Source organism: Triticum aestivum, chromosome 2D (assembly GCF_018294505.1).
Source record: "Triticum aestivum cultivar Chinese Spring chromosome 2D, IWGSC CS RefSeq v2.1, whole genome shotgun sequence".
Taxonomy (NCBI): domain Eukaryota; kingdom Viridiplantae; phylum Streptophyta; class Magnoliopsida; order Poales; family Poaceae; genus Triticum; species Triticum aestivum.
This window is the reverse complement of record NC_057799.1, coordinates 601,575,682-601,600,321: the sequence shown is the minus strand read 5'-3', so window position 1 is coordinate 601,600,321 and position 24,640 is coordinate 601,575,682. Positions and strand designations below refer to the sequence as shown.

Sequence of the window (24,640 nt, the reverse complement as noted above, 5' to 3'; positions counted from 1 at the left end):
ACCATACTGCCTTAGTTACAACAAATATGACATGTTCAACTAGTTCTATTAATTCAACTAGTTCTTACTAAATATAAACTTACTACAAATAGAAAAAAACTAGTTATTTCTAAAAATAAACTAGTTCAACTAGTTATATTAACTAGCAAAAGAGCCCGTGCGTTGCAACGGGAGAGAAAACATAACACACACTCTTAACCCAACAACCATCACTCAAGACCACAATAGGTCCATCTCCTTTATTTTTGCGAGGCATCATATTTGTATTGCCGCTTATCCTCCTTCTCACCCTCACCGGCGACGGCCTCGGTGTTCACACAAAACAAAACAAAACATGTTTGAATATGTTTAATCCTAAGGCGTCTCTCTCTCCCTCTCTCCTCCCTCTCCCTCCCTCCCCCTCTCTCTTTCTCTCTCGCTTTCTCTCACTCTCGCGATGAGAAATCTGTTGTTTTCCCCTGCGACATTTTTCAGAGGTATGTATGTGTAGTTTATCGATGTTTTGTTTTCCCTATATTGTTATAGTGGGGTGTTTATTTGCAATCCGGGTCGCCGCTGGTACGAAAGGAAAACGGATCTTACGCTATAAATTATAAGTTTGCTCCCAAAATGATATTTTAAAAATATTTAACAGGTAAAATTAACATCATATTTAGATTCCACATATTTTTCTAATAAAATTTCATATATAATATGTTAAAATCGAAGTTACGGTTTAAAAGATACGGATAATTTGGAAAATCATTTGTTTGACTTAAATATATTCCAAAATAATATTTAAAAATACTTAACACATGAAAATAATCTCATATTCATATTCTACATATTTTTCTAATCAAATTTCATATATAACATGTTCAAATCAGAGTTACGGTTTAAAAGATGTGGATGGTTTAAAAAAACATTGTTTGACTTAAATATGATCCGCGGATGCATTACCTAAAACATCAGGGGGGTTTCGAAAAATGTAAAATAACGGTTCGGGTGACTTAAATCCGGACTGCGGGTTGATTTCAACAAAACATAGGGTCTTTTGTGTAAAAATGAAAAAACGATTCGTTTTAACTTAAAACAGGACTGCGGGTTGAATTCTCTGAAATAGAGGGACTTTTCTGAAAAATGCCATGACGGACGAAAGAAACCCAATTTGCTTTATTATTAGGTAAAGATAAAGATTTTCTTACTAAAAATATATTAGTTCTATTAATTCAACTAGTTCAACTAGTTTATTAATTTACTTACTAAACTAGTTCAACTAAAAAACATCTACTATTAACCATACTACCCTAGTTAACATCTACTACTACTAATTAACATCTACTACTACTAAAAATCATTATCTACTAACATCTACTACTACTAATTATACAACTAGTTTACCATCACTACTACTAATTAACATCTACTACTACTAAAAATCATTATCTATGAACCCTAAATTAACATCTACTACTACTAAAAAACATCTACTAACTAAGCAGAGAGAGGGGGTGGGGGGCTTACAGAGAGGGGAGAGACGGTGGCGGGGAGGTGCTCGGTGACAGAGGTAGGGGCGGCGAGGGCGGGCTCGGGATCGGGAGGCGGCGGTCCTGGGCGGGCTCGCGCGACGGTGGTGAGGTCGAGGGCAGCGACGTGAGGTCAAGAGCGGCGGCGAGCGGCGGCGGTGAGGTTGAGGGCGGGCTCGGGCGGCGGCGGTGAGGGCAGGATCGGGCTCGGGCGGCGGCAACAGAGAGGAGTAGGGGAACAGGGGGGAAAGGAGCGAAATTTTGAGCCCGCAGGTGGTTAAGTCGAACTAGCAGTAGCGCTCATAAGGAAACGCGCTACAGCTAACTTAGCTATAGCGCGTTTTAGGGAAAAACGCTACTGCTAATGGAAGCAGTTATTTCTTTTGTTTATCCCAATATCAGTAACGCTTTGTCCTGGAAAAACGTTATAAGTCTAAGCAATGTAAAAACATCAAAAATATACATTGGTCATCATTGATCTTTTTGTGTAGAATCTAAATAGTCAACATGAATCCTCACTGTATCTGTATAGGTACAGGCGAGGATTCATATTACAGCCACAAATCCTACACATATAGTTTAATGAAGACCAAGTGCTCGAGATAGTTTGAGAAGTAACATATTTAAGGTGGTAAACACCTTGTTCGCTTAGCAGTATGGGACTAAACTTAATTAGTTGCGGTGATACTTAGCAGCAGCGAGTTTTGAAGAAAAACGCTGCTACTAAGTACTCTAGCAGTAGCGCGTCCACGGAAGGGCGCTACTACTATATCTAGCATGGAGGCAACGTCGTGGCAATTGTAGTAGTAGCGCTCGTTTCACCTAGAGCGCTACTGCTACTGAGCTATTAGTAGCGTTGTTTACTGAAGCTCGCTACTGCTAATTAGCAGTAGCGCCTATTTTTAAACCACGCTGCTGCTAAAATTCTGTGCATAAGGTTTTCCCTAGTAGTGATATGTAGCCGACTAAGTTTTGTAGCCCTAGGGCCCCCGATGTGTTATATAAGCAGGGGTCCGGGCTCGTAATAAACACATTGAAATATCGGGGGTACTTTGTACTTTGTATACACTCCAACACGATAAAACAAAGAGCAAAACATAAGGTATTATCTCCTCCATAAGAGTCTGAACCTAGATAAAATCCTTGTCATTGTTACCATCGTGCCGGGTCGTCTAGCTAGGATACCCTACCAAGGGATCCGCAGGATTTAGCTCCCACACTCATCTGTACTGTCACCGGCTTTCGACTTACCTTTTCCATATTGATCTCCGGGATCTGGGGTACCTGCAGGGACTAAGAACGAGAAAGAGATAAGAGAAAATTACGTTGCAATGCACATAATACGCTGCAAATACACATAACACATTTGGCATTAAAATCAATACCAACAACCCCGTGCGCAAGTACATAGCACTACAAGGCAACGCATAAGCCCATAGCTAAGTAGTCATGCATTACAAAAAGAACCCTAATTCTCTCGCATATACAACTCTCATAACCTTTTCTTCATATGTACACGTAGTCGCATTCAAGTAACGTCAAAAGACAAAATAGTCTCTCCAACGCATAAATGATTGTGAGTTTATGTTTTCATCATCTTTGGTAAAATCAAGTCCACCGCACATACACTCATAACACGCTCTACCACAATTTTTGCGAATAGTCCCAAATTTAATTCACTAGTACATGCTAATAAGGACGAACACACTGGATAAACTTTTGTCTTTCCAATGGTGCAGTCAGCCCAGGCTGGTTGGGCTGCGACCCGGGTCATGGCATTGTGTTTCTTTGCTGACTGTAGCACACATGACACTGTTCGACACTGTAGCAGGTGTTCGGCCTAGGGCTCGCTTGGGGCCTGATCTGATTTGGTATACAACTCTCTCTTTCAACTTCGATACCATGAGATGGGCCTTGGAAAGTTATTGAATAAGTAGGGTATTTGATTGACCAACTGAAGTGGTTGTCTGCCCAAGGAGACTAAAATAATCAAGGAAAGAGGTATTCAGGCAAGTCCACACAAAAAAGCACAAAAAGATGATAATAGACACTGGAGTGCTCAGGTATGCAACCTCGTGCGCCGCAGCCCACTAGCGCGAACCATTCACCCACTGCTTCGCTCAATTTTGCTATCGTACTCTGCTGGTGCAAGAAAAATACCGCCTACCATTTTTTCACTTTTGAAAAATTGTTGAAATGAAAAACATGGATTAAATAAACTTTAACGAATTCGGGAAAAAATGTCCATAAATTTAAAAATAGTTCATGAATTTGGAAAAAAAATTAGAACTTGAGAAAATATTCAAAAATTTGGAAAATACCTGCAAATTTGTGAAAAGGTTCATATAACTTAAACATGTCATCATATTTTAAAATATTACGAATTTGAAATAAAAAGTCACCAAAAATGATTTTTTTCAAGAATCTGAAAATGTTTGCGATTTCTTTTCATCAATCTAATTTTTTCACGAATTTTAAAATGTTCATATGTTTTAAATGAAAAATAGAAAATGGAAAAGGATAAATAAATGAAGAAAAATATATAAAAATGAACAAAACCTAGTAATAACCATACAAAAAACACAGAAAGAAAGAAAAGGAAAAAACCGGGGTTTGAAAAACCAGAAAGCTAAGCAGTCTCAGGCCCGTTACCTAAGCGGAGGGTGTGCGCGATTTACTCGCAGGCGACGGGTCGATTCATAAAGCCGGCCCAATTTGAAATGGAGTCTGCTATCTCGTGTTAGTCAGCCCGAATATAAACCCACACCACCACCAGCGCGCAAAACCTATCTGAGCAGAGTTTCTTTTGCTCACCAGAACTTTCCCCTAGGGCGAACCTAGGGTTACCTTTTCCTCCGGCGATCTTCGCCGGAGTCCACCATATCCTTGCGCCCAGACGAGTTGGTTCTCGGCAGGCGCGAGTCTAATACTTCGAGGGCCTTGGCTGCCTGCTTTTGGCATGGCGGATTTGCCGCTCCTCGTGGATGGCGGGGGGGGAGGAAAGAGGGGAGATGAGAAGACGGGTGTGCGAGGGGAGACGACGGATGTTGGGAGCAGTAATGGAGGGTTGAACTAGGAGAAGGAGGGGCGTTCTGGAGACGGCTACAGACATGCAGCGATGCCAGAAGAGGAGAAGGAAGACCATGAGTGGGGACCAGAGCCGAATCTTGAGGATCGTTTTGAGGGTCTAAATCTTCGTGGGGAGGAAGAGACAGATCTTGATTTTTCGGAGGAACTAGAAGACCTAATCAAGGAAGTCCGGTGGCTGGCGATCTTCAAGGTTCATACCACGCGTAATTTTAGCCACTCAGCGTTGTTCAACAACATGAGAACGGCGTGGTCGCCGGCGCAACAGATCTCATTCAAGACGAAGGGGCCAAACCTGTTTATAGTTCAGTTTCGCTGCTTGGGGGATTGGAAGAGGGTCATGGAGGCCGGCCCCTGGTTATTCCGTGATGCTGCTGTTGTTATCCAGGAGTATGATGGTTTCAGTAATGTTAATGATTACAAACTAGACAAAGTGCCGGTGTGGACCAGAATAGAGGGGATACCGGAAGGTTTAATGAGAAGAAAGGAGTTGGCTGAGAAAGTCGCAAGAAAGGTTGGGGAGCCGCCCATCACAGTGATTGTTACCGAAGGCATGATAAATCCATCTAAATATCTCAGAGCTAGAGTCTACTTGGATTTCAACAAGCCATTGGTAAGGTTTGTGCCGATAACAATTAAGGAAAGAAAGAAGTATCCAGTATATTATGAAAAGCTGCCGGATTTTTGCTTCATTTGTGGTTTGATGGGGCATGTAGTGGAAGAGTGCGGAGATGGCATACATGATCTTGATAAATGTGAATGGGGCGAATGGCTCAAATGGGATTTTGTACCAAATGGAACCAGACAAGGAGCTGGAAGGGGTGCAAGGGATAGAGGATATATGGAAGGCAATGGGAGAGGTGCAGGAAGGGAAGACCGTGGCCGAGCTGAAGGATATGGTAGAGCTGGTAGAAGTGTTGTAGGGGGAGGAAGAGGTGTATGGAATAATATGGCCGGTGACGAGAGGGAGTTCACCTAGAACCAGAACCAAGAAGTTGATCCGGATTACAACCGAACAGCGAGGAAACGCCTAGTTTCAGATGATGGGACGGTTAATGTGCGTGGACAACAACTCCCAAATTTGGCAGGCAAAGGTTCTGGAACAGTGCTCCTGATAGAGAGTAATGCTGCTGGTTCAGAGGGAGGCCCAGGTATAGGCACGCCCGGGAAAGTGCCCATCGTCAAAAGGAGGAGACAGGCCGGAGGAGTGGAAGGAGATGATCAGGATATGCAACCCGAGGCGGACTCCCTTGAGGAGGACCGCCGAACTCAATGAGGATTTTATGTTGGAACTGCCGCGGGATAGGCGATCCCGCGACAGTCAGGGAACTCCGGGAACTAATCCGGGAGTGTGCGCCGTCGGTGGTGTGTCTGGTGGAAACTCAGCTGACACAAAGGAGAGTGGAAGGCCTAACATCTGTTCTAGGCTTTGATGGTGGTTTCTCAGTAGGAAGTTTGGGAAGAAGTGGAGGGCTAGGTGTGTTTTGGCGGAATGGTGTAACATTGAGTGTTAAAAATTATTCAAGATATCACATTGACACATGGGTGTCCGAGCAGGGGAAGGAGGATTGGCGTCTGACCTGTTTCTATGGCGGGGCCAACCGGAGTTAGCGACAACAAACATGGGATACTATGGCACGTTTAAGGGGGAATCTACACTGCCATGGATGTGCATCGGCGATTTTAATGAAGTTCTCAGAAGAGAAGAACAAATGGGGCCAAACGAGAGGGATGTGTCGCAGATGACTGGCTTTAGAGAGGCTATTGATTTGTGCGGCCTTGATGACTTGGGCTATATTGGGGTCGCCTGGACCTTTGAGAAGAAGGTAGCGGGAGGACAGTACTGCCGAGTTAGGCTGGATTGTGCCTTGGCCACGGCCAGCTGGAGCACGCTACACCCGTTCGCTACAGTAAGACATTTGGTTGCTGCAAAATCAGACCATAGTCCTATTGTTTTGTGTACTGATCAAGATGCAGCTAGTCGGCGTATAGCGGTGGACCGCCCGTTCAGGTTTGAAACCATGTGGGAACGGCATGAGGATTTCTTTCCCATGATAGATAACTTCTGGAAAAATGATTCACATAACGAGTCTGTTGCTAGTATGAAGGAGAAGCTTGACAGGCTAGCATCTGCACTTGCTGGATGGGGCTCGCACACATTTGGGAATGTGAGAAGTGAACTGCGCAGTCTCAAACGCCGGCTGGGGGAGATGCGATCTGAAGCTGGGAGGCTGGGCCCTTCTCATGAGGAACTGAAGATACAAGAACGAATGGCCGAATTAAATTACCGAGAGGAAATACTATGGAGGCAAAGGTCCCGAGTGCAATGGTTAGCAGAAGGTGATGGAAATACACAATTTTTCCACCAAAAAGCGAACATGAGGAGGAGAAAGAACCGCATTGAGCAGCTAACCAGGGATGATGGAACTGTATGTAATGATGAGAACGAGGTAGGATGCATGGTGACAAACTTTTACAAGAATCTATATGAAACAGAGGGCACCGTGGGGATGGATGAAGTCCTCTCGCACATCCCTTTGCGTGTTGATGAAGCTATGAATAATATGCTGAATGCAGCCTATACTGTTGATGAGGTGAAAGAAGCACTTTTCCAAATGTTTCCCACTAAAGCACCGGGTCCGGACGGTTTTCCGGCTCAGTTCTTCCAGAAAAATTGGGGAGTGTGTGGTGATGATGTGACCAAAATGGCTTTGCGTGTGCTGAATGGAGAAGAGTCTCCGGAGGTTATTAACAGGACGTTCATTGTTTTGATTCCTAAGGTATCCAACCCAACCTCCCTCACTCAATTCCGTCCCATAAGCTTATGTAATGTGATCTTTAAGATTATATCTAAAGTTTATGCTAATCGGTTGAAGAGGATTTTACCGGAGATAATTTCGCCAGAACAGTCTGCGTTTGTGCCAGGTAGACTCATTACTGACAATATTATAGCAGCATATGAATGTCTTCATTTTATGAAAAGAACGAGAAGTAAGAACAATGCTTTTTGTGCACTAAAAGTGGATATGATGAAGGCCTATGACCGTGTAGAGTGGAACTATCTCGAAGCCGTGATGTTGAAACTTGGTTTTAACCAATCTTGGGTGGAAAAAATTATGCAGTGTGTTTCGACTGTGTCCTTTTCAGTTCTCCTGAATGGAAGGAAACTTGAAGATTTTCATCCAACAAGAGGCATTCGACAGGGAGACCCCATATCACCTTATCTTTTTCTTCTAGCTGCAGAAGGGCTCTCTTGTCTGTTAAAGGCTCATAGCACGGATGACAATGTCAGGGGAGTGGCAGTAGCCCCAACTGCACCACCAGTAAATCATCTATTATTTGCCGACGACTGTCTCTTGATGTTCAAGGCAAATGAGGAGGGAGCCCATACAATCATGAACATTATTCAAAACTACTGTGATGCTTCGGGGCAGAAAGTTAACCTCGGGAAATCTAGCATTTTCTTCAGCAAGGGCTGTCCGAATGATAAGAGGGCTTTGATCAAGGGAGTCCTGAATGTGCCTAATGAATCTTTATCTGAAAGGTACTTGGGACTGCCATCGGATGTTGGGAAATCGAAAAACGGGACTTTTAAATATATAAAGGACAGATTGTGGAACAAGGTCAGGGGCTGGATTGAGAAGTGCATGGCTTCCGCGGGGAAGGAAATACTCATAAAATCAGTAGCTCAGGCAGTTCCCACCTTCTCCATGTCATGTTTTATGTTACCAAGAGGTTTATGCCAGCAAATCGATACTATGTTACGGAATTTTTTTTTGGGGAAGTAAGAATGGTGAAAGGAAAGTGGCTTGGGTGTCATGGGAGGTTCTCACAATGCCCAAATACCAGGGAGGGTTGGTATTCAGAGATACAGAATTGTTTAACTTAGCGATGCTAGCTAAGCAAGGATGGAGACTAGTCCAAGATCCTACCTCTCTTAGTGCGAGGATTCTAAAGGCCGTCTATTATCCAGATTGTGAAGTTATGCAGGCAGAGCTGGGGAACCATCCTTCACAAGTCTGGAGAGCGGTATGTGCCGGCACCTCAGTTCTGAAGCAGGGTTTGATCAAGAGAGTGGGCAATGGCCAATCGATCCGGGCATGGGAGGACTGTTGGCTTCCACGTGATTTCATGCTGCGAGCGCTCCATCCGAGAACACCTGATGCTCCTGAATGGGTTTCAGATTATATTGATGAGCACACGCGGTCGTGGAATAGAGAAAAGGTAAGGCAATACTTTCAAGCTCCTGATGCTCAGATTATTCTTAATATTCCTCCGAGCTCGCGAAACATTCAGGATTCCTCAACGTGGCACTATGAACGCAGCGGGATGTTTACAGTGCGGTCAGCTTACAGGATGCTCGCTGACACAAAGCGGAGGCGTGAGGACTGGCTGGATGGTAGGCCTTCTGTGTCCAATACATTAACAACACAGAATCATTGGAAAAAGTTATGGAGAATTAATGTCCCAAGCAAAGTTAGAAATTTTGCATGGCGTTTAGCGCACAACTCAATCCCTACTGAATCTGTCAGAAATAGAAGGAATATGGCAGACTCGAGTGCTTGCCAAATCTGCAATAATGCTGAGGATAATTGGCGGCATGCTCTGATTGATTGCAACATGGCCAAATGTGTTTGGTGTCTAGTAGATGAGGAGCTTGTTGAACATATGATTGGGATCAAATCAAATGATGCTCGGGTTTGGCTAATGGAACTAGTAGATACTCTGAAGGAAGATGAGGTTGTCATAGTGCTAGTTACTCTATGGGCAATTTGGTGGGCTCGAAGAAAAGCAATCCACGAGCAGGAATTTCGGTCGCCGTTGAGTACATTCAGTTTTGTGCAGAGATATCTGAATGATCTGTCTTTGATTCCCAAAGGGCATCAGCAAGGGGGGGCGCCAACCTCCTCAGATCCTGGGCCTCGCAAGGCTAAGGGAGCATGGAAAGCGCCTCTGAACGGATGTATGAAAATGAATGTTGATGCTGCGGTGGGAAGACATGGAGACAGGGGATCTTGTGCAGTGGTCTGTCGCGATCAGTCTGGAGTTTATGGAGGCGCGTCTTCGTTGATTATGCATGACATGACACAACCTGAGATTCTAGAAGCTATTGCTGTCAGAGAAGCTCTTTGCTTAGCACATGATTTACACTTGAATCATATTCATATAGCCACAGATTGCTTAACAGTGGTCAACAATCTAGAAAGCTCGTACCTGGGTAGATGCAGTCCAATTATCCAAGACATAAAAGAGATGATGACTGCTTTAAGAGGTCCACATCATGCATGAAAAGAGAGAACATATATGGGAGGCTCACGCTTTTGCCAAGTTTTCTGTTACCTTAGAATCGGGGCGCCATTTGTGGCTTCTAGATCCCCCAGCTTTTATGTACTTGCCACTATCAATTTCCGTTGAATAAAGTTTTGGTAACACCCCCTCAAAAAAAAAAAAAACAGCGCGCAAAACCCTACCTACATCGCCCTCCCTCCGCCGCCTTCCCCAGCCCTCGTCCCCTTCCCCTTCGCCGACCGCCCGCTTCCCCGACCGCCGACCGCCCTCGTCCCCTTCCCCACCGCCTCCTTCGCCGACCGCCGACCGCCCCCTTCCGCTTCTCCGACCCCAGCCCCCGCCCCCGCCCCCGCCCCCGCCCCCGCGCCAACGGACGTCTAGGGTTTCTCAGGAAAAGAAAGGCGCGGGGAAATGGTGGTGGGCGGAGCAGCGGCCGGAGCAACGGGGGGCGGGAGGCGCGGGGCAATGGTGGTGGGCAGAGCAGCGGCCGGAGCAACGGGGGGCGGGAAGAAGAAGAAGAAGGACAAGTCCGCTGGTGGCGGTGCGTCCTCTTCTCTAACCCGGGAGGAGCGAGAAGACATGCTAGATGCCTTGATTGAGAAGGAAGTTCAGAAGAGGATGAACAAATTTAAGGGGAAGAGGCCGACCAAGTTCGAGCTCTCAGTAGAAGATGCAGGGCTGCGATTGAAGATTGCCAAAGAGGATCAGACATCTCTTTCGGTGAGTTGATGCCCTTTGTTTCATAGCTTATGACCTTGCTAGTTTAATATTGATTTGTTAGTTTTATAGATTCTTGTATGCTATTTGTTTAGTTCTATAGGCTTTTCTGAATTTCATCAAGATTGGATTGACCATTACCATGCAATATGGCTTCCCATTACCACATGAATTCTCTTTGTTTGATTTTAACATATACTGTACTCCTTATTTATGAATAACCTTCAGATTACTAATATGGTACTGTAATAGAAACAAAAACCATAATATTGATAAATTTTTAGGCCTCACATATTCTTGCATGGCCCCTTGCAGTGTCTATCTGTTCATTTATTGGCACGTGGCCTTAAATATGATATCCATGACATCATGAATCACATAGAAGCCCAAATAACATAAAGCACTATGAATTTTCGATTTCCAGTTCATTTTTCCTGTGAATATGTAGGGCCATAACCTGCTCTGTTTCAGTTTCACTCAGTGTAACAGGTTTCTGGAGCTGATACCTAAGCAATTGGATTTTTAATTTCTGCCTGCATGAAATTTGTTTTAAATGCGTGCCTTTCTTGTTTTTTGTACAGACCTTACCCAGATTTGAGCTTGACATCGACTGTGATATTTTGGAGTACATTAATCTTCTGAAGGATAGAATGTTTCATCACCGAACACGTGGGTCGTATTACTTTGGCGGTGGAGTCGTGGCCACCCCACCAATGGGGGATGATGTAAGTTCACACTTTTCAGTCATTGCATGTATACAATCTTTCTGCCTAGAGCTGTAATGATTAGATGTTTCCGTATCTATACATGTTTCCCTAGAGCTATAAGACTAGTCATAGTGGTGAGTAACTTAGAGTAGTAACATGCATATGTTAGTCTATGTTACTACCTTCATAGTGGGTAGTTCATAAGTGTGATAATATAGAGACCCTCACTCATTATTTTGTACAGTCATTTTGCATTGGGAAGTGCTATGTGAAGATCCTAATGATTTACTTATCTGGCAGGAGACATTCAACATGATTGAATTCATGGAGACAACCCAACAAGGCTCTAAGCGTTCTGTTATGCAGTGCATTTTTTGTGATAATGATCTGTACTATCAATTGTTTAGAGCAACTCCTGAGAAGGACGAAGACAGGTATACTACGGGCAATTTTTACAGACTTGGTGGTGTTAAAAGGGAGTTCCCGGAGAAGTTATTTGGAAAGCTTAATGATGTTTATGGAGCCCCTGAGTCCTATCATAATTCGTAAGTAATTACTTTCACAAACTCACTTAGTATGTAATGAATTCCTTAGTTTACATCCAGTAGGTGCTGCTAGATCCCATCTTCCTCATCTGCATTTTTGAGTTAAGCTCCATACCAGATTTTTTTTGTTAGCTGCTGTATGTAGCATCCAGCTACTGCCTTTTTATCCCCCCACCCCCCTCCCGAGTTGTTGAGTGGTAGCTGCTGTATAATGATATTCATTATTCTTCTTTTTAAATACAGTGAGCAGATTGCAGTCTACGCAAATGTATTCAGGAAGATGGTTGAGAAAGTCAAGAAGCTCACACCAGAAAGGGCTAAGAAGTTTGATCCTGATCTTTTGCCCCTTGTGCAGCTTCCAATCACTGCTGTATGCGAGTCTGAAAGGTTTCCAGCAGTACTAAGGTTCACGACTGGTAACTTTTACAGCTCAACACCGCAGCACGTAACTAGCAGGCTTGAGGAACTTGTGCATAACTGGGGGAGGTTGTCCAAGTTGGCTTTCTTGATGATTCTGGCTGTCATCGAGTTCGACATGGAATTTTACGATTGCAGAAAGAGCTTCCTTGAAGCTAGAGCTAATTTGCACAACACCGTGGGGGCGGTACGTAAACTTACTTCAATGGTCCTGATGGGCATTTCAGCCTGAAAAAGCTGCTGGGCGTGGGCGGCTGTGTTCATGTGCTAAAGTTTGACTTTGATGATGTAATCCGTATTATCATGAGGGCCAGACATGATGCACGAGGTGCAATCAAAGAAATAAAAGCAAAACTGGATAGCCCTGCGGCCTCCACACCTGTAGATGTTTGTGCTGAAGCTGATGTGAAGAAGTTGCAAGCAAAACTGGATATCCCTATGGCCTCCACATCTGCAGATGTTTGTGCTGAAGCTGATGATACTGCTAGAGCTGATGTGAAGAAGACGCAAGCGAAGGTGTCAGTCTTGACACCTTCAGATGGAGCTGATGTGAAGGAGTTGCAAGCGAAGGTGCCAGTCCCGACAACATCGCGATCTTTGGTTGAGCTTGCTGGAGCTGATGCCAAGAAGGTGATATCTTCACATGAGCGAAAAGAAGCTCAGACCAGGGAGCTTGCTGGAGTTCATGCTGAAGCTGATGATACTGCTAGAGCTGATGTGAAGAAGACGCAAGCGAAGGTGTCAGTCTTGACACCTTCAGATGGAGCTGATGTGAAGGAGTTGCAAGCGAAGGTGCCAGTCCCGACAACATCGCGATCTTTGGTTGAGCTTGCTGGAGCTGATGCCAAGAAGGTGATATCTTCGAATGAGCGAAAAGAAGCTCAGACCAGGGAGGTGCCACCTGATGAAGTTGAGTGGGCAAGGTGGTTGAAGCGTAGGCGTGCAGGTCTAAAGGTCATGGACCTACTGATGGAATGAAGATGTCTGTTCTTCATGTGCTAACCTGTCTGCTAAGATGCTGTTTTTGCGTTGGTGATTTCAGAACTTCTCCACTGAAGGTGATGGATGTAAAGAAGACTTGGCGTTCTTGTGCAATGGCCGATGGCTGATATGTGTAATTGTCCATTCTCTTGGGTTTAGAATAGTCAATTGACTTGAGGATGTGGTGTGCAGTTCTTGATGCTGCTTGATGTTAATGCATACCGGTGATTTTCCACTTGCACACTGAAATTTTCAGCTATGATTCACCAACCTTTGTACATGAATATGCAGCTGAGAAACTCATTTTGAGAATGTATCCCTGATGCTTACTTCAGGCTCTCCTTGTTAATGGGTAGCGCACTATTTGATCCTTGTGTCATCTCTTGAATGCAACTGGGTGCCTAGAGCTGATTGGATTGTAAATAATTATTATTATGTAATAACTTGCTCCAGCAAGGCCAATGCCTTGAAGCAGCCAGCTCTGTGTGTCACTTGTCCTGGAGGGCTCAAGCTCCTTGTTATATACTCCCTCCGTTCCAAAATAGATGACCCAACTTTGTACTAACTTTAGTATAAAGTTGGGTCATCTATTTTGGAACGGAGGGAGTACCACAAGAAGATGGTACAGATAGGTTCCTTGTTCTTGAGTTGTCGTGTTTGCTTACCACGCGCCCTGAATGTCTGCAATCATGATGAGGCTCTAACAGTTGTATATACAGACTAAATATGATTCTCATGCTAATGGCTTATTGGTCGTCGTTGCTGCAGATGGCGTATAGCCTGCTACTCAGAGTTGGAATTGGCGTGCGCGGTTCAGAATTGCAGGTTTTTTTGGGAGCACTTGGGTCTGAAGAAGAGCAACGAGTTGCTCATGTACCACTTTATTTGGTACTGTACTGTATTTCTTAGCTGGGCAGAGTTTATATACAACTTAAAGTAGTCATGTTGTACTCTGTTCTTTGATTTAGTCCCAGTTGTAGTCTTTGCTGAAAAAGCGCTGCAGTGTTATAGCCTGATACTCCGTTTTGAAGTTCACTGGTTACATAGCGACATTTGGAAAACATCGTGCTAAATGGGTCACGATCCCCGCAGAGCTTTCCTCGCCCGTCGCCTTCTCCTCTCCCATTCCACCAAGCTGCCGCCCCGGCTCCTATCTCTCTCTGACCCGGCGCCGTGCCCCATCTTCTTTCATTTCTCTCTCCCCGATTGGACCTCTGCGCGCATCTCCCGCCACCGCGCCGTCACGGTGGTCGGGGCCCGGAAGGAGGTGGCCTAGCGCCATCACCAGCTACTTCGGATCCGGATTCTCTCGGGCTCCCCTCCCCTGCGTCCGTGCCTTTCTGCAGAAACGGTGATCAGTTGGAAAATCTAAATATGTTTTCTAGATTTATGTCTGTATATATTCCCTATGGGATTGGCTAAATTCTTTCGTGATTCTGTCGCAGGCACTTTACTTCTGTGTTTCTTTCCGGGAGTAATTAGTGGAGTACTATGTGGAAACAATAAAAGCTCCAGAGATGATGAAGAGAGCGTCTCACCTCTTCTTTGTGTCTCAGGTACCATTGCAAGATTTGAATTTTTTTTTTTGCCCTTAGGTTCCTTCATTTGCTGCATTATTTGGAAATCACATACAGCCATATTAAATCAGAACTGGCAGTTTATCACACGTCCGATGGATAACATGGGTTTAACTCAACTTATTTCATCCAAGGCATGTAGTTTAGTGCATATATTTTTCTTCAAAAAGCTAGCATGTGGCGGTATCCAGTAACCTCTTAGAGTGGCGCTTGTGTCAACTTCAGGAATTCGGACTGTGGAAAAACCCCAGAAATCTTTGTAATTGAATAAACATGGACGGAATTATAACTGTAACTGTAATGCCTGTGAAATGGAGAATTTCCACCATTAGGGGCAGGCCTGTGTTTAACTCAATAGTGAGATGATGTATACGTCATCTCACTACTGAGTTTGCAAGCAAAAGGCTAAATGCTCTTGTAGCTTTGGTTCAGATCCTGTTCCTGCAGGCTATCTGAAGCAGCATAGACTGAGTTTGCAAGCAAAAGGATCACATAACCTGATAGTATAGGGAGCAGTCTTTTGTTCCAAACAGTGGCATTGATGCCTGTCAGTTTGCGGGTAAGTTACATTTGTGCGATGGAGAGGTCAAGCAGCAGTTTGTTGATCTCTGATTCTCTGAAACCTGATCCTTATATAACTGGATATTGGTCAATATTGTTCAGATCACAAATTCTTGATTGAACTTTTGGTCTTTCAAATATAAGTACACGATAATATTCAGGTCCAAAGATAAGTAGTAACCTATTTGAGCAAGTTGGAAACACATCCATATCAGTAGTAGAAAAATTCCTACGTGCATTGGGATACTGACCTGCAGGTACCGTAGTGTGTGCTGTTTTTCAACTCAACCCTGCTCCTGATTGTTTGTTGACTATTGAAAGACAGTATATGCCTACTCATAGGCTCAAGACATTCTCTCTATGTAATATAATGTGTACTTGTTCTCATATAGGTTACTGTGTCAGTGATTATTTGGTTAATAAATATTGACTGTGTCAAGGAGCTCTTCATGGCTGAAAGAATATGGAGTTGGCAACCATGTGTTGTTCATCTAATATAGAGTGCTATAGATTTTATAATCTTCTTACTAAGTACTAGTAAGTCAGAGGCTTTGATCTTATTTAACATAGATAATTAGTTTACCTCACTTGTCTAGAGCAGAAATCATTGTGTTTTTCAGAGATTTTTTAGCTAGTCTTGCTTGCCTGGCCGGTTTCTGGTTGGAACTGTCCAGCAACCAAGACTTGTGAACGTACTCCATATCGGGTCTGGATTACACACTAGCCCAGTCCACATGTATGCCTATTTTTCAGAAGATGACCATGATCGGTACAGTTGAACTAGATTGATGGTGCAACCTCAACTCCAAACTGATATAAGTACCAAGCATGGATGCATTCTAACTGTAACTAAATAAAATCTTATTATGACAGTAAAGCGTTAAGCTGTACCATGTTCTCAATTGTTGACTGTTTATACTGAACAAAGCAGTGACGATGATAGATCTAAATCCATTTGTTATGGACCACAAACATGCACATGAGGCATGGTCTTTTGTGTAATGTAGAAAACTGGCAAGTAAAATTTTGGTTACTTTAAGGACTATATTTTAGTACCTTACATTCTGTTAGGTTACAAGCAGCTATATCAAAGGCCACACCAAAAATCGTTGTGCATTTAACCTGAGTGGGTTGTCTCTATATATTGTTCAATACCTAGTGCACATGGATAAGTCATTAATATAATGCATATGGCATTAATTATTTTCTCTTGGTGTAGAAAAACAGCTTGCCAGATTTTTTTTAACAAGAGCCTCATGCCTCTGTTGAAAACCCCACTGAATGCAACTTTAGTTGGATAAGATGGCATCAAGACAGATGAAATGAAGAGCAGGCTGCCTGTATTTCTTATTCTGGCGGTATGTAGTGAGGAGAATGGATCAGTTTGTTTATTGTGCCCCAAATTGCTATGTTGTTTGAGTAGTATCTGAGACGCATAGTGATCTGTTATGTCCTATTAAAAACGTTAGTTGTATATAAAGATTGAAGAAACAAGCTTATCAATCAGCTAATGATGTTATTGTTGCAAGGATAATAATTTTAAATTATTCCTAGAGCGAGTATTCTCTCCATAGATGTTATTTTTTCCTCTCACTATTGTACATGATCATTTGTCAAGGTATATGAAAGCTCATCCGTTCAACATGCTTTAATTCAAACTTTATACAATGTGCAGATTCAGAAAGTCCGAGGAACAAATCTGTTAATTTGTAGTATGCCGTGGTGCACTAACCGTTACTCAGTAACTTCGTTTTCTTGTGATGTGGGTGCCATGAACAGCTCTCCGTCCCTTGGCCGACTTCACTGGATCACATTGGAGAACTTCCATGGATTCATGGTATGTCCCCAGAGCAGCTGCTGCATCACACTATCTGCATCCTACCAGTGCTAATGTGTTAATTAGTAGAGCTGCAGTGCTAGCAGGATAGAAGGTCATAACAATTGCAGGAAGATTATGCAACATATAGCAGGGTAATTAGCTTATCTACAAACCAGGTCAGTGTAAAGCCAAAACCTTGAGAAAGCAAAGGATACTGGTTTAGGATTACATACAGATTTTTTTTCTATAAAAGAACAATTGTCCAGTATAGAGAGGATGAGATGATAAATGATTTTTTGTAAAAAACAAACAGACACTGAATGCATGCAAAAAATACCTTTAGAACTTGAAGCACAGTCAGCTTGTTTCCCTGGATTGGGTCAACAGCGGCCGGAACCACACTTTGCCTAGCAGGCACCTGTAAAGCTTCAGAGAGCAGGGAGTATTGTCCAGGTGGTAATTTGCACGTTCTTCGTCATAGACAGCCTGGTAGAAGCTTTCCAAAGCCATCTACTACTCCAATCAATCAATTTGCTAATCTAAACTTGTCTAGTGATTACAAGTTCAACTGCGCTGTCAGTTCACTGCCTTACGTTGGCCAAGTTTCCAAAAGTAGTCCTTGATGTTCCAAATTTCTACCTTGTTACTATGCATGCTAAACTTATAAACTTGTAAACACATGTTGCTGTTCTACTGCATAAATAGGTAAACTTGGATCTGTGTGGAATCATTATCAAGTGTTCCATATGTGCAATGAGGCAATACAAGCAGTTTTAGTTTTCATATGCGTACCTGAATAACCTTAAAAGAAATGTACTTGTACCTTTTTCTAGTTTGTTGTTTTTGTCAATCTTACGTGGCCGACTTTGAATTTTTTTTCTCGGTTTCTATGGATCATATCATGCGTTAGATCCCTACGCGACATGTTATCTACTCATGTGCTACATCTCTTATTCTTAGCGTAGCTAGACGTTCTAACAAGACTGATATATTATCACTTCATCTGTGATTGTACATACTTCTTATCTTTTAGTGTGCCTCTCTCCGGATGAGTACTCAGTAGTCTTTATATATTTTTCTATGTTTTGATATTTCTCTTTTGCTTTTGTGTGTCGCCATCTGTTCTGTACTTGCAAAATCATTGGTTTGCATGTTTTATGTTGCAGAAGTTCTCCTTGCGCTTGAATATCTTCACATGCTGGGAGTCATATACCGTAATAAGCCAGAGAATATCGAGTATGTGATAATGGTCACGTCATGCTATCAGACTTTGATCTCTTGCTAAGGACTTCCTTTATGAGCTTCTGTATGGTAGCCAAAGGCAGGGGGTGCACATATACATTCTTGTATGTTCAGTTGCTATTATGTTCCTGTTAATAGATCACGCAATTCAAAGGAACAGTCCGAGCCCTTGACATCATTGTTTTTGCATAAGGGCAACTTCCTGTTGGAAGATCCACTAGATTTCATGATCTGCTTCTGTTATTGTGCAGTCAAACATTGATGAAGCATGTAGATCCTCTGTTTTGTTCTTTGTGCTAAAGAAAAAAAATGTATTACCACTCTTTTTTTTTGCGGGTGCACTACTTTTCTTCTTCAAAGGCTGCAGTTTCATCTAGTACAAGATAAAAGGTCAGGAAACCAAGCTGAAAACTGTAAAAACTTCGGTTTCCAGACACAGCTTACTTTGTTAAAAGATCTCGTAAAAAGGATCTCAGGTTCCTTTGTGCAAGAAACTGGTTTTCCAATGAAGAGAAAAACGTTAACATTGATCACGAATATTTTTTTCTTTTCGAAACGGAGGCATAAGATTTGCCCTGTCTATTAATTATGGAGAGAACAGAGTTTTACAAATGACCCTCAAACAACACATGAATGATTACTCTCACAATATAATCGTTGCTAGCTTCTTGCCTCCCGAGTTGATCCAGAGCTTTGTGTTGTTCATGATGATGTTGAGCAAGATTGGCGGCGTGTTGCTTTTGTGGTGACTCGAGCATTTCTTTCATTTTAAATGGTCCAAATGACCAACCTGGTGAGGGATGCCATTGCCTTCCTATTGCGAGTGTTCGTGCCGGTCCTATTAGCCCACCAATCCTCAACGGTCTCCTCCAAATGCCAAAATGAAGTATCCATATGCTCTAGGTGAAGCTTCTCGATGACCAAGTTCCATAGCATAAGTGTGTGATGACACTTGAAGAAGAGATGTGTCTCGGACTCTTGTTCTTGCTTGCAAAGGGGAAACAACCCATAATTTGGCCACCCATGCTTGGCCAACCTATCCCGCGGTCCGCATTCTATCTTGAATCGCCAACCAAGCAACAAACTTGACCCTTGGTGGCGCCTAAGCTTTGCAAACCATTTGCTCAATGTGGGAGAGAATCATGCCCAAGAACCGTGCCTTGTAAGCGGAGGTTGTCGAGTAGTGTCCATTGGACGTGTGCTTCCAAATGATGTCATCCTGGGTTCGCTCATCTAGTTGGAAATCATGCACAAGCATCCATAGGGTGTAAAATTGTCGAATGTGTTCAATGGAGACCACGATAGAGGGGTTGATCTTGAAAATCCAAGCGTTTTCCTTTAGAGCCTCCCCCAACTTCCAACTTTTCCTTGAGGATACCTCAAAGATGAGGGGTGCAATCTCAATAGGCTTGCGACCGAGGAGCCATGGGGGATCTTCTCCCCATTACGCATGGTGATGGTGCTGGAGGCATAGAAGAAATTTAAGTCCTCATCGCATGGGTTTCCCATACCCACCCATAATTTATTTGGCTCTTTCATACCATAGCCAACACAATCTCAAAGGCCCATGCAAATTTGTCGGTGTTGAGCACCCCAAGGTCATCTTAACCTTTTGGCTGACAAACAATGAGACTGGCCATCAGACCAACCGAAACCGGTGGTGATGCACCAAAGCCTCTTAAATTATTTGTTAAAAGGTTGTGACGAGGCAATGTTACAACAGAACTACGTTGTCGATAACAACCCTAAACCTTCATCTATGCCAGTGAACTGATGAAAGCAAATGTATCTATTATAAAAACTTCAAATGTGGCTGCCTTCTCTTGTGACAACTTCGCTCTATAAATCTTTTGGATACAATTCAGAATGTTTCATCCGGGAAAATATCAGGTGCTACCAGCCATTAGGTGCTACCGTGATACGGGCATCCGGGAGTCGTTGGATCTCTGATTCAACGACATCTGAGAAGCTATTGTACCTGCGCATAATTTTCAGACTTTAGGATGACATTTTTGTAAAATATTTAAGAGCTCTCGGGAACCATCTGATCTGAGATCCAACAGCCCAGGAGTCCATATCACGGTAGCACCTAATGGCCAGTAACACTTGATACTTTCTTTGTTTCATCATACCGAAATTTGCTAGTCTTTATAAAATATAATCCGAGCATTTTGTTGATTGCATGACAAATTTGTTCTCCAATATGAATATGAAGACCTAAGGATAAAAAGGCAACCAAGACCAATAAAGAAGCTGCATACCCAACTCCATGTCCAGCTGCTCCTCCTGAACTGTCTCCACGCTCCTTAGGCCCTTCCCAGTGCTCCAGGTGGACAGGTGCTAAGCATGCCAGATAAGCAAAAAAATGACATGGCGCAGTAATTAAGGAGGAGAGAAAGAGAGCACTTTGGTGATCCCAGGAAGAATCAATGCCAAGCACATGAACCTAGACAAACCATTCAAATGAAGGAAGTTTGACCAATGGATGAAAGAGTTTAGGTGCTAAATCATTAAGGCTGCTGCCAATGCATGAGTGCTTAGATGAGGTGCTAAGCACATTAAATAGTTTAGCAACTATACTCCCCAATGCATAGGTGCTTAGCTTATGGTTGCTACGCTTGCTTCATTTAATGATTTAGCAACTAAAGCTCTTCATGTATTGGTGGGCTTCCTTCCTTTAAATGTTTTGCCTAGGTTCACGCGCTTAGCATTGTTTCTTCTTGGGGTCACCACACTCATCTCTCTCCTCTTAAATAACTTGCCACATCAGATCTTTTGCCTACGTGGAAGGCTTAGCACCTGTACAAGGTGGAGCATTGGGAGGGGCGGCCCCAATGCCGTGGCCCCAACATATAGCAGGGTAATTAGCTTATCTAGTTTAGCTGCATGTTTATTTTCCTTGTGCATGTGCATGCCGTGGCCCGTGGGCATGATACATACTCTAGCTGCATGCGTGTGTGTAGTGTACAGACAGGTCCGGGTCGTGCGCTAGGCCACCACCACCTGGCTATCGCCGCGCACCCTCCTGCCCGGCCTCCGCGCATAGGTTCTTCTTGCCGTCCTCGTGCTCACCGTTTGCTTCTGTCGCTGCCAACGACGGCGCTATTGGTGTTTTTTCTAATGTGGGTCCGTCCCCTGTGTGACGGTTAGGGTTTTGGTCTGGCGATCGCGAGGCGATTCGCCTCTCTTCCTTCCCCAACCAGCCGTCGGTAGGGTTCCGCCACCACGACTCTGATCGTCGCGACTCCCCTCCCCTTGGCCTGCAACCGCGCAGGGGTAGGGATCCACTGAATTCACAGGCCACCAGTTCCCTCAACCACAACCCATCCACCGATAGGCCTTCCGGGTGTTCTAGGGCACCCGGTCGTAAAACACCCAAACCTAGATCGGTCCAGGTTCTTGTGCTCGTGACGCCGGAGGGAGGGAGGCGGGGGAATGGAGGGAGTCGAAGGGAAGTTGAGGCAGATGAATCTGTCGGAGGCAGAAAAGAAGGGAGTGAAGATCGGGTGGAGGAAGGCAATGCAGAAACAGACGGAGGGTGCAGCGGCAAAGGCAATGGGGAAACTACTGTCAGAGAAACCAGGATATGCTGCAGGTATGGAGGTGGCTTTGGGACGGGCATGGTGTCCCATGGGCAAACTGGAGGTGAAGGATATGGGTGGAAACAGGTTCCTATTAGTGTTCCAGCAGGAGGCGGGGAAGAGGAAGGCGGTGGAGGGGGGGCCATGGACGTTCGGTAAGGAGCTGCTGGTGATCGAGGATTTCGACCCGACAAAAACCTTGGATGATTACAAATTTGAAAAGGTTCCAGTATGGGTTCGGATCTACAATGTGCCACTCGGGATTATGAGTAAGGAACTAGCCGAAGAGATGGGAGAGCGGATTGGCGATCTGATGGAGGTGGATACCGGGGATGATGGTACGGCCGTTGGGCAATGCTTACGTGTGAAGGTGAAGATCAGGGTGGAGGAGCCTCTTATGAGAGGGATGTTTTTGGATGACGAAGAAGATGAAGATGGAGATACCATTGTGAAAGGAGTGGGCAAGAATAAGGAGGGCGAGAAGAAGAACTGGTGCAATTTCCAGTACAAGTTCCTGCCGGACCTATGCTACACATGTGGAAGATTGGGACATACGGACAGGGAGTGCAAAAGGAAGTTGAAAAAGGGGGAGGTAGCGGAGTATGGAAGATGACTGAGGTACATCCCAGAGGGCAACAATAGTTATGACGAGAGGCGCAGGGGTGGAGGGGAGTTTAGAAGTGGAGGAGCTAGAAGAAGGTACGGGTGGCCTAGTGCGGGCAGCAAGTCGGGTAGTGATGGCCCGTCATGGAGGAAACAGGGGCAGAGGTCAGACGACGGGGATGATGTAAACAAGAAAGTGGATGAGGGGGAGGTCACAGGCCCACTCAAGCTGAAGATGACAGAGGGAAAGGAGTTGAGTAAGATCTCCGGAGGAGCTAAGAAACACTTGTTCTCATCTGGGAAGGGAGAGGTGATGGGAAATGATCAGCAAACTACCCCTAGTACGGAAAAGAAGGGGGAGGGAGAAGGTAGTGGGGAGTATGGGAATGAGAAGAGCAAGGTAGTGGAGGAAGGAGGATCAGCAGTAGTGGGTGCCGGGAAGGCAGGTACTACTCATGCACTGGTGATGGAGGATAAGGTCCAGGGGAGGGAAAAGAAAGAAAGTGAAGCTGACCCGACAAAAGGGAGAGAGGGGAGGTACAAGAAGAAGCACAGGGAGGGCAGGAAGCCAAGTGGAACTGTGGTAGTCCTGGAAAAGAAAAGGGGGGCGGAGGACATGGAAGTAGATGATTGTGGGGTTCAGAAGAGAAGTCGTACTGAGGGGGAGGGAGAAATGCAGCAGCAGCAAGCCAAAAACAGTGATGCGGGGCTGTCGGAACAGCCCTATGAGTCCAAATGAGACTCATAACTTGGAATTGCCGGGGATTGGGGAACGGCCCGACGATTCGTGGTCTTCTGGAGCTCCTGAAGAAGGTGGACCCCGACGTTCTATTTTTGTCTGAAACAAAGATGGAGCAGCGTAGGCTGGAATGGCTACGATGGAAGATGAACATGACCTGCATGATGGTGAAGAACTGTGATGGGCAAAGTGGGGGGCTTGCAATGTTCTGGAAGAAGGAAGTTAATCTGAAGATTGTGGGGTTCATGTCAAAGTATCATATAGATTCGGAAATCACGAAGGCTGATGGTTTCACATGGAGATTTACAGGCATATATGGCGAACCGAAAATGGATGAGAAAGACAAAACATGGAAGCTCTTGAGGACCCTAAAGCACCAGAATGATAAACCGTGGTTGTGCGCGGGAGACTTCAATGAAGTTCTGCATGGCTGGGAGAAAGAGGGGGGGGGGGGGGGGGGGGGGGGGGTGCCGAGAAGCCAAGCGTGCATGGACTGCATGGACCGCTTCAAGAGTGCGCTAGAAAGTTGTGGTCTCGGTGATCTGGGTTTTGTTGGCGATACGTTCACATGGCGAAATAACAACCATACAGCAGCCAACTATATTCGGGAGAGGCTGGATAGAGCCGTGGCGACCCAAGCATGGTGTAACAGATTCACGGCCTACCGTGTGACTAATGGTGATCCACGTCATTCAGATCATAGGCCTGTGATAATTGATACAGATGGTGCAGCTACTATTAGGCGATGTCTGAACAACAACCTTTCCCCTCGTTTTGAGGCGGGGTGGCTGGAGGAAGAGGGGTGCAGAGACATAGTGAAGAGCTGCTGGGAGAAGGAGACGCAGGAGGAGGGGAAGAATGTTTCTGGGGCGGTGAAGGGGTTTTTGAAGGAGTTAGTTGACTGGAATAAGAATATCTTAGGTGACCTAGAGAAGAGAATTCATCGGGTGAAGAAGGAGTTGGAGGCAGTAAGGAGGAAGAGTGTGGGGCAGGAGCAAGTTAACCGTGAGCACATCCTTCGATTCAAGCTGTCCCGGCTTGAGGAACAATTAGAAACATACTGGAAGCAAAGAGCTCATGTCAACTGGATGAAGGGAGGGGATCGCAACACAAAGTTCTTTCATGCAGCAGCCACAGAAAGAAGGAAAAGGAATAGGATTAGGAGGTTGAGGAAGGAAGATGGGAGTGTAGTAGACAAAGTGGAGGAGATGAAGGAAGTAGCCACTAATTACTTCCGTAACCTTTTTACTTCCCGTGCAGGTACACGACA

At 44.5% G+C, this 24,640-nt stretch overlaps 1 protein-coding gene and 1 long non-coding RNA gene across 2 annotated transcripts; both read left to right on the top strand.

The window, feature by feature from the left end:
* The first annotated feature begins 10,165 nt into the window (after positions 1-10,165).
* Positions 10,166-13,514, top strand: LOC123050304 (uncharacterized). Its single transcript, XM_044473118.1, has 4 exons — positions 10,166-10,601; positions 11,180-11,323; positions 11,606-11,850; positions 12,094-13,514. The coding sequence occupies exons 1-4, from the start codon at positions 10,293-10,295 to the stop codon at positions 12,497-12,499; spliced, it is 1,104 nt and encodes a 367-aa protein (XP_044329053.1). The 5' UTR covers positions 10,166-10,292; the 3' UTR covers positions 12,500-13,514.
* An 826-nt stretch (positions 13,515-14,340) lies between these two features.
* LOC123050303 (uncharacterized) lies at positions 14,341-18,779 on the top strand. Its single transcript, XR_006423749.1, has 5 exons — positions 14,341-14,599; positions 14,694-14,804; positions 16,606-16,744; positions 17,166-17,223; positions 18,372-18,779. It is a non-coding gene; the product is annotated as an uncharacterized lncRNA (long non-coding RNA).
* The last annotated feature ends 5,861 nt before the right edge of the window (positions 18,780-24,640 follow it).

Excerpts from the sequence above, each read along its gene's own strand:
- LOC123050304 (XM_044473118.1), top strand. The coding sequence starts at position 10,293 with ATGGTGGTGGGCGGAGCAGCGGCCGGAGCAACGGGGGGCGGGAGGCGC. Across the intron at positions 10,602-11,179 it reads AGGATCAGACATCTCTTTCG|ACCTTACCCAGATTTGAGCT; the intron begins GTGAGTTGATGC and ends TTTTTTGTACAG. Across the intron at positions 11,324-11,605 it reads CCCCACCAATGGGGGATGAT|GAGACATTCAACATGATTGA; the intron begins GTAAGTTCACAC and ends CTTATCTGGCAG.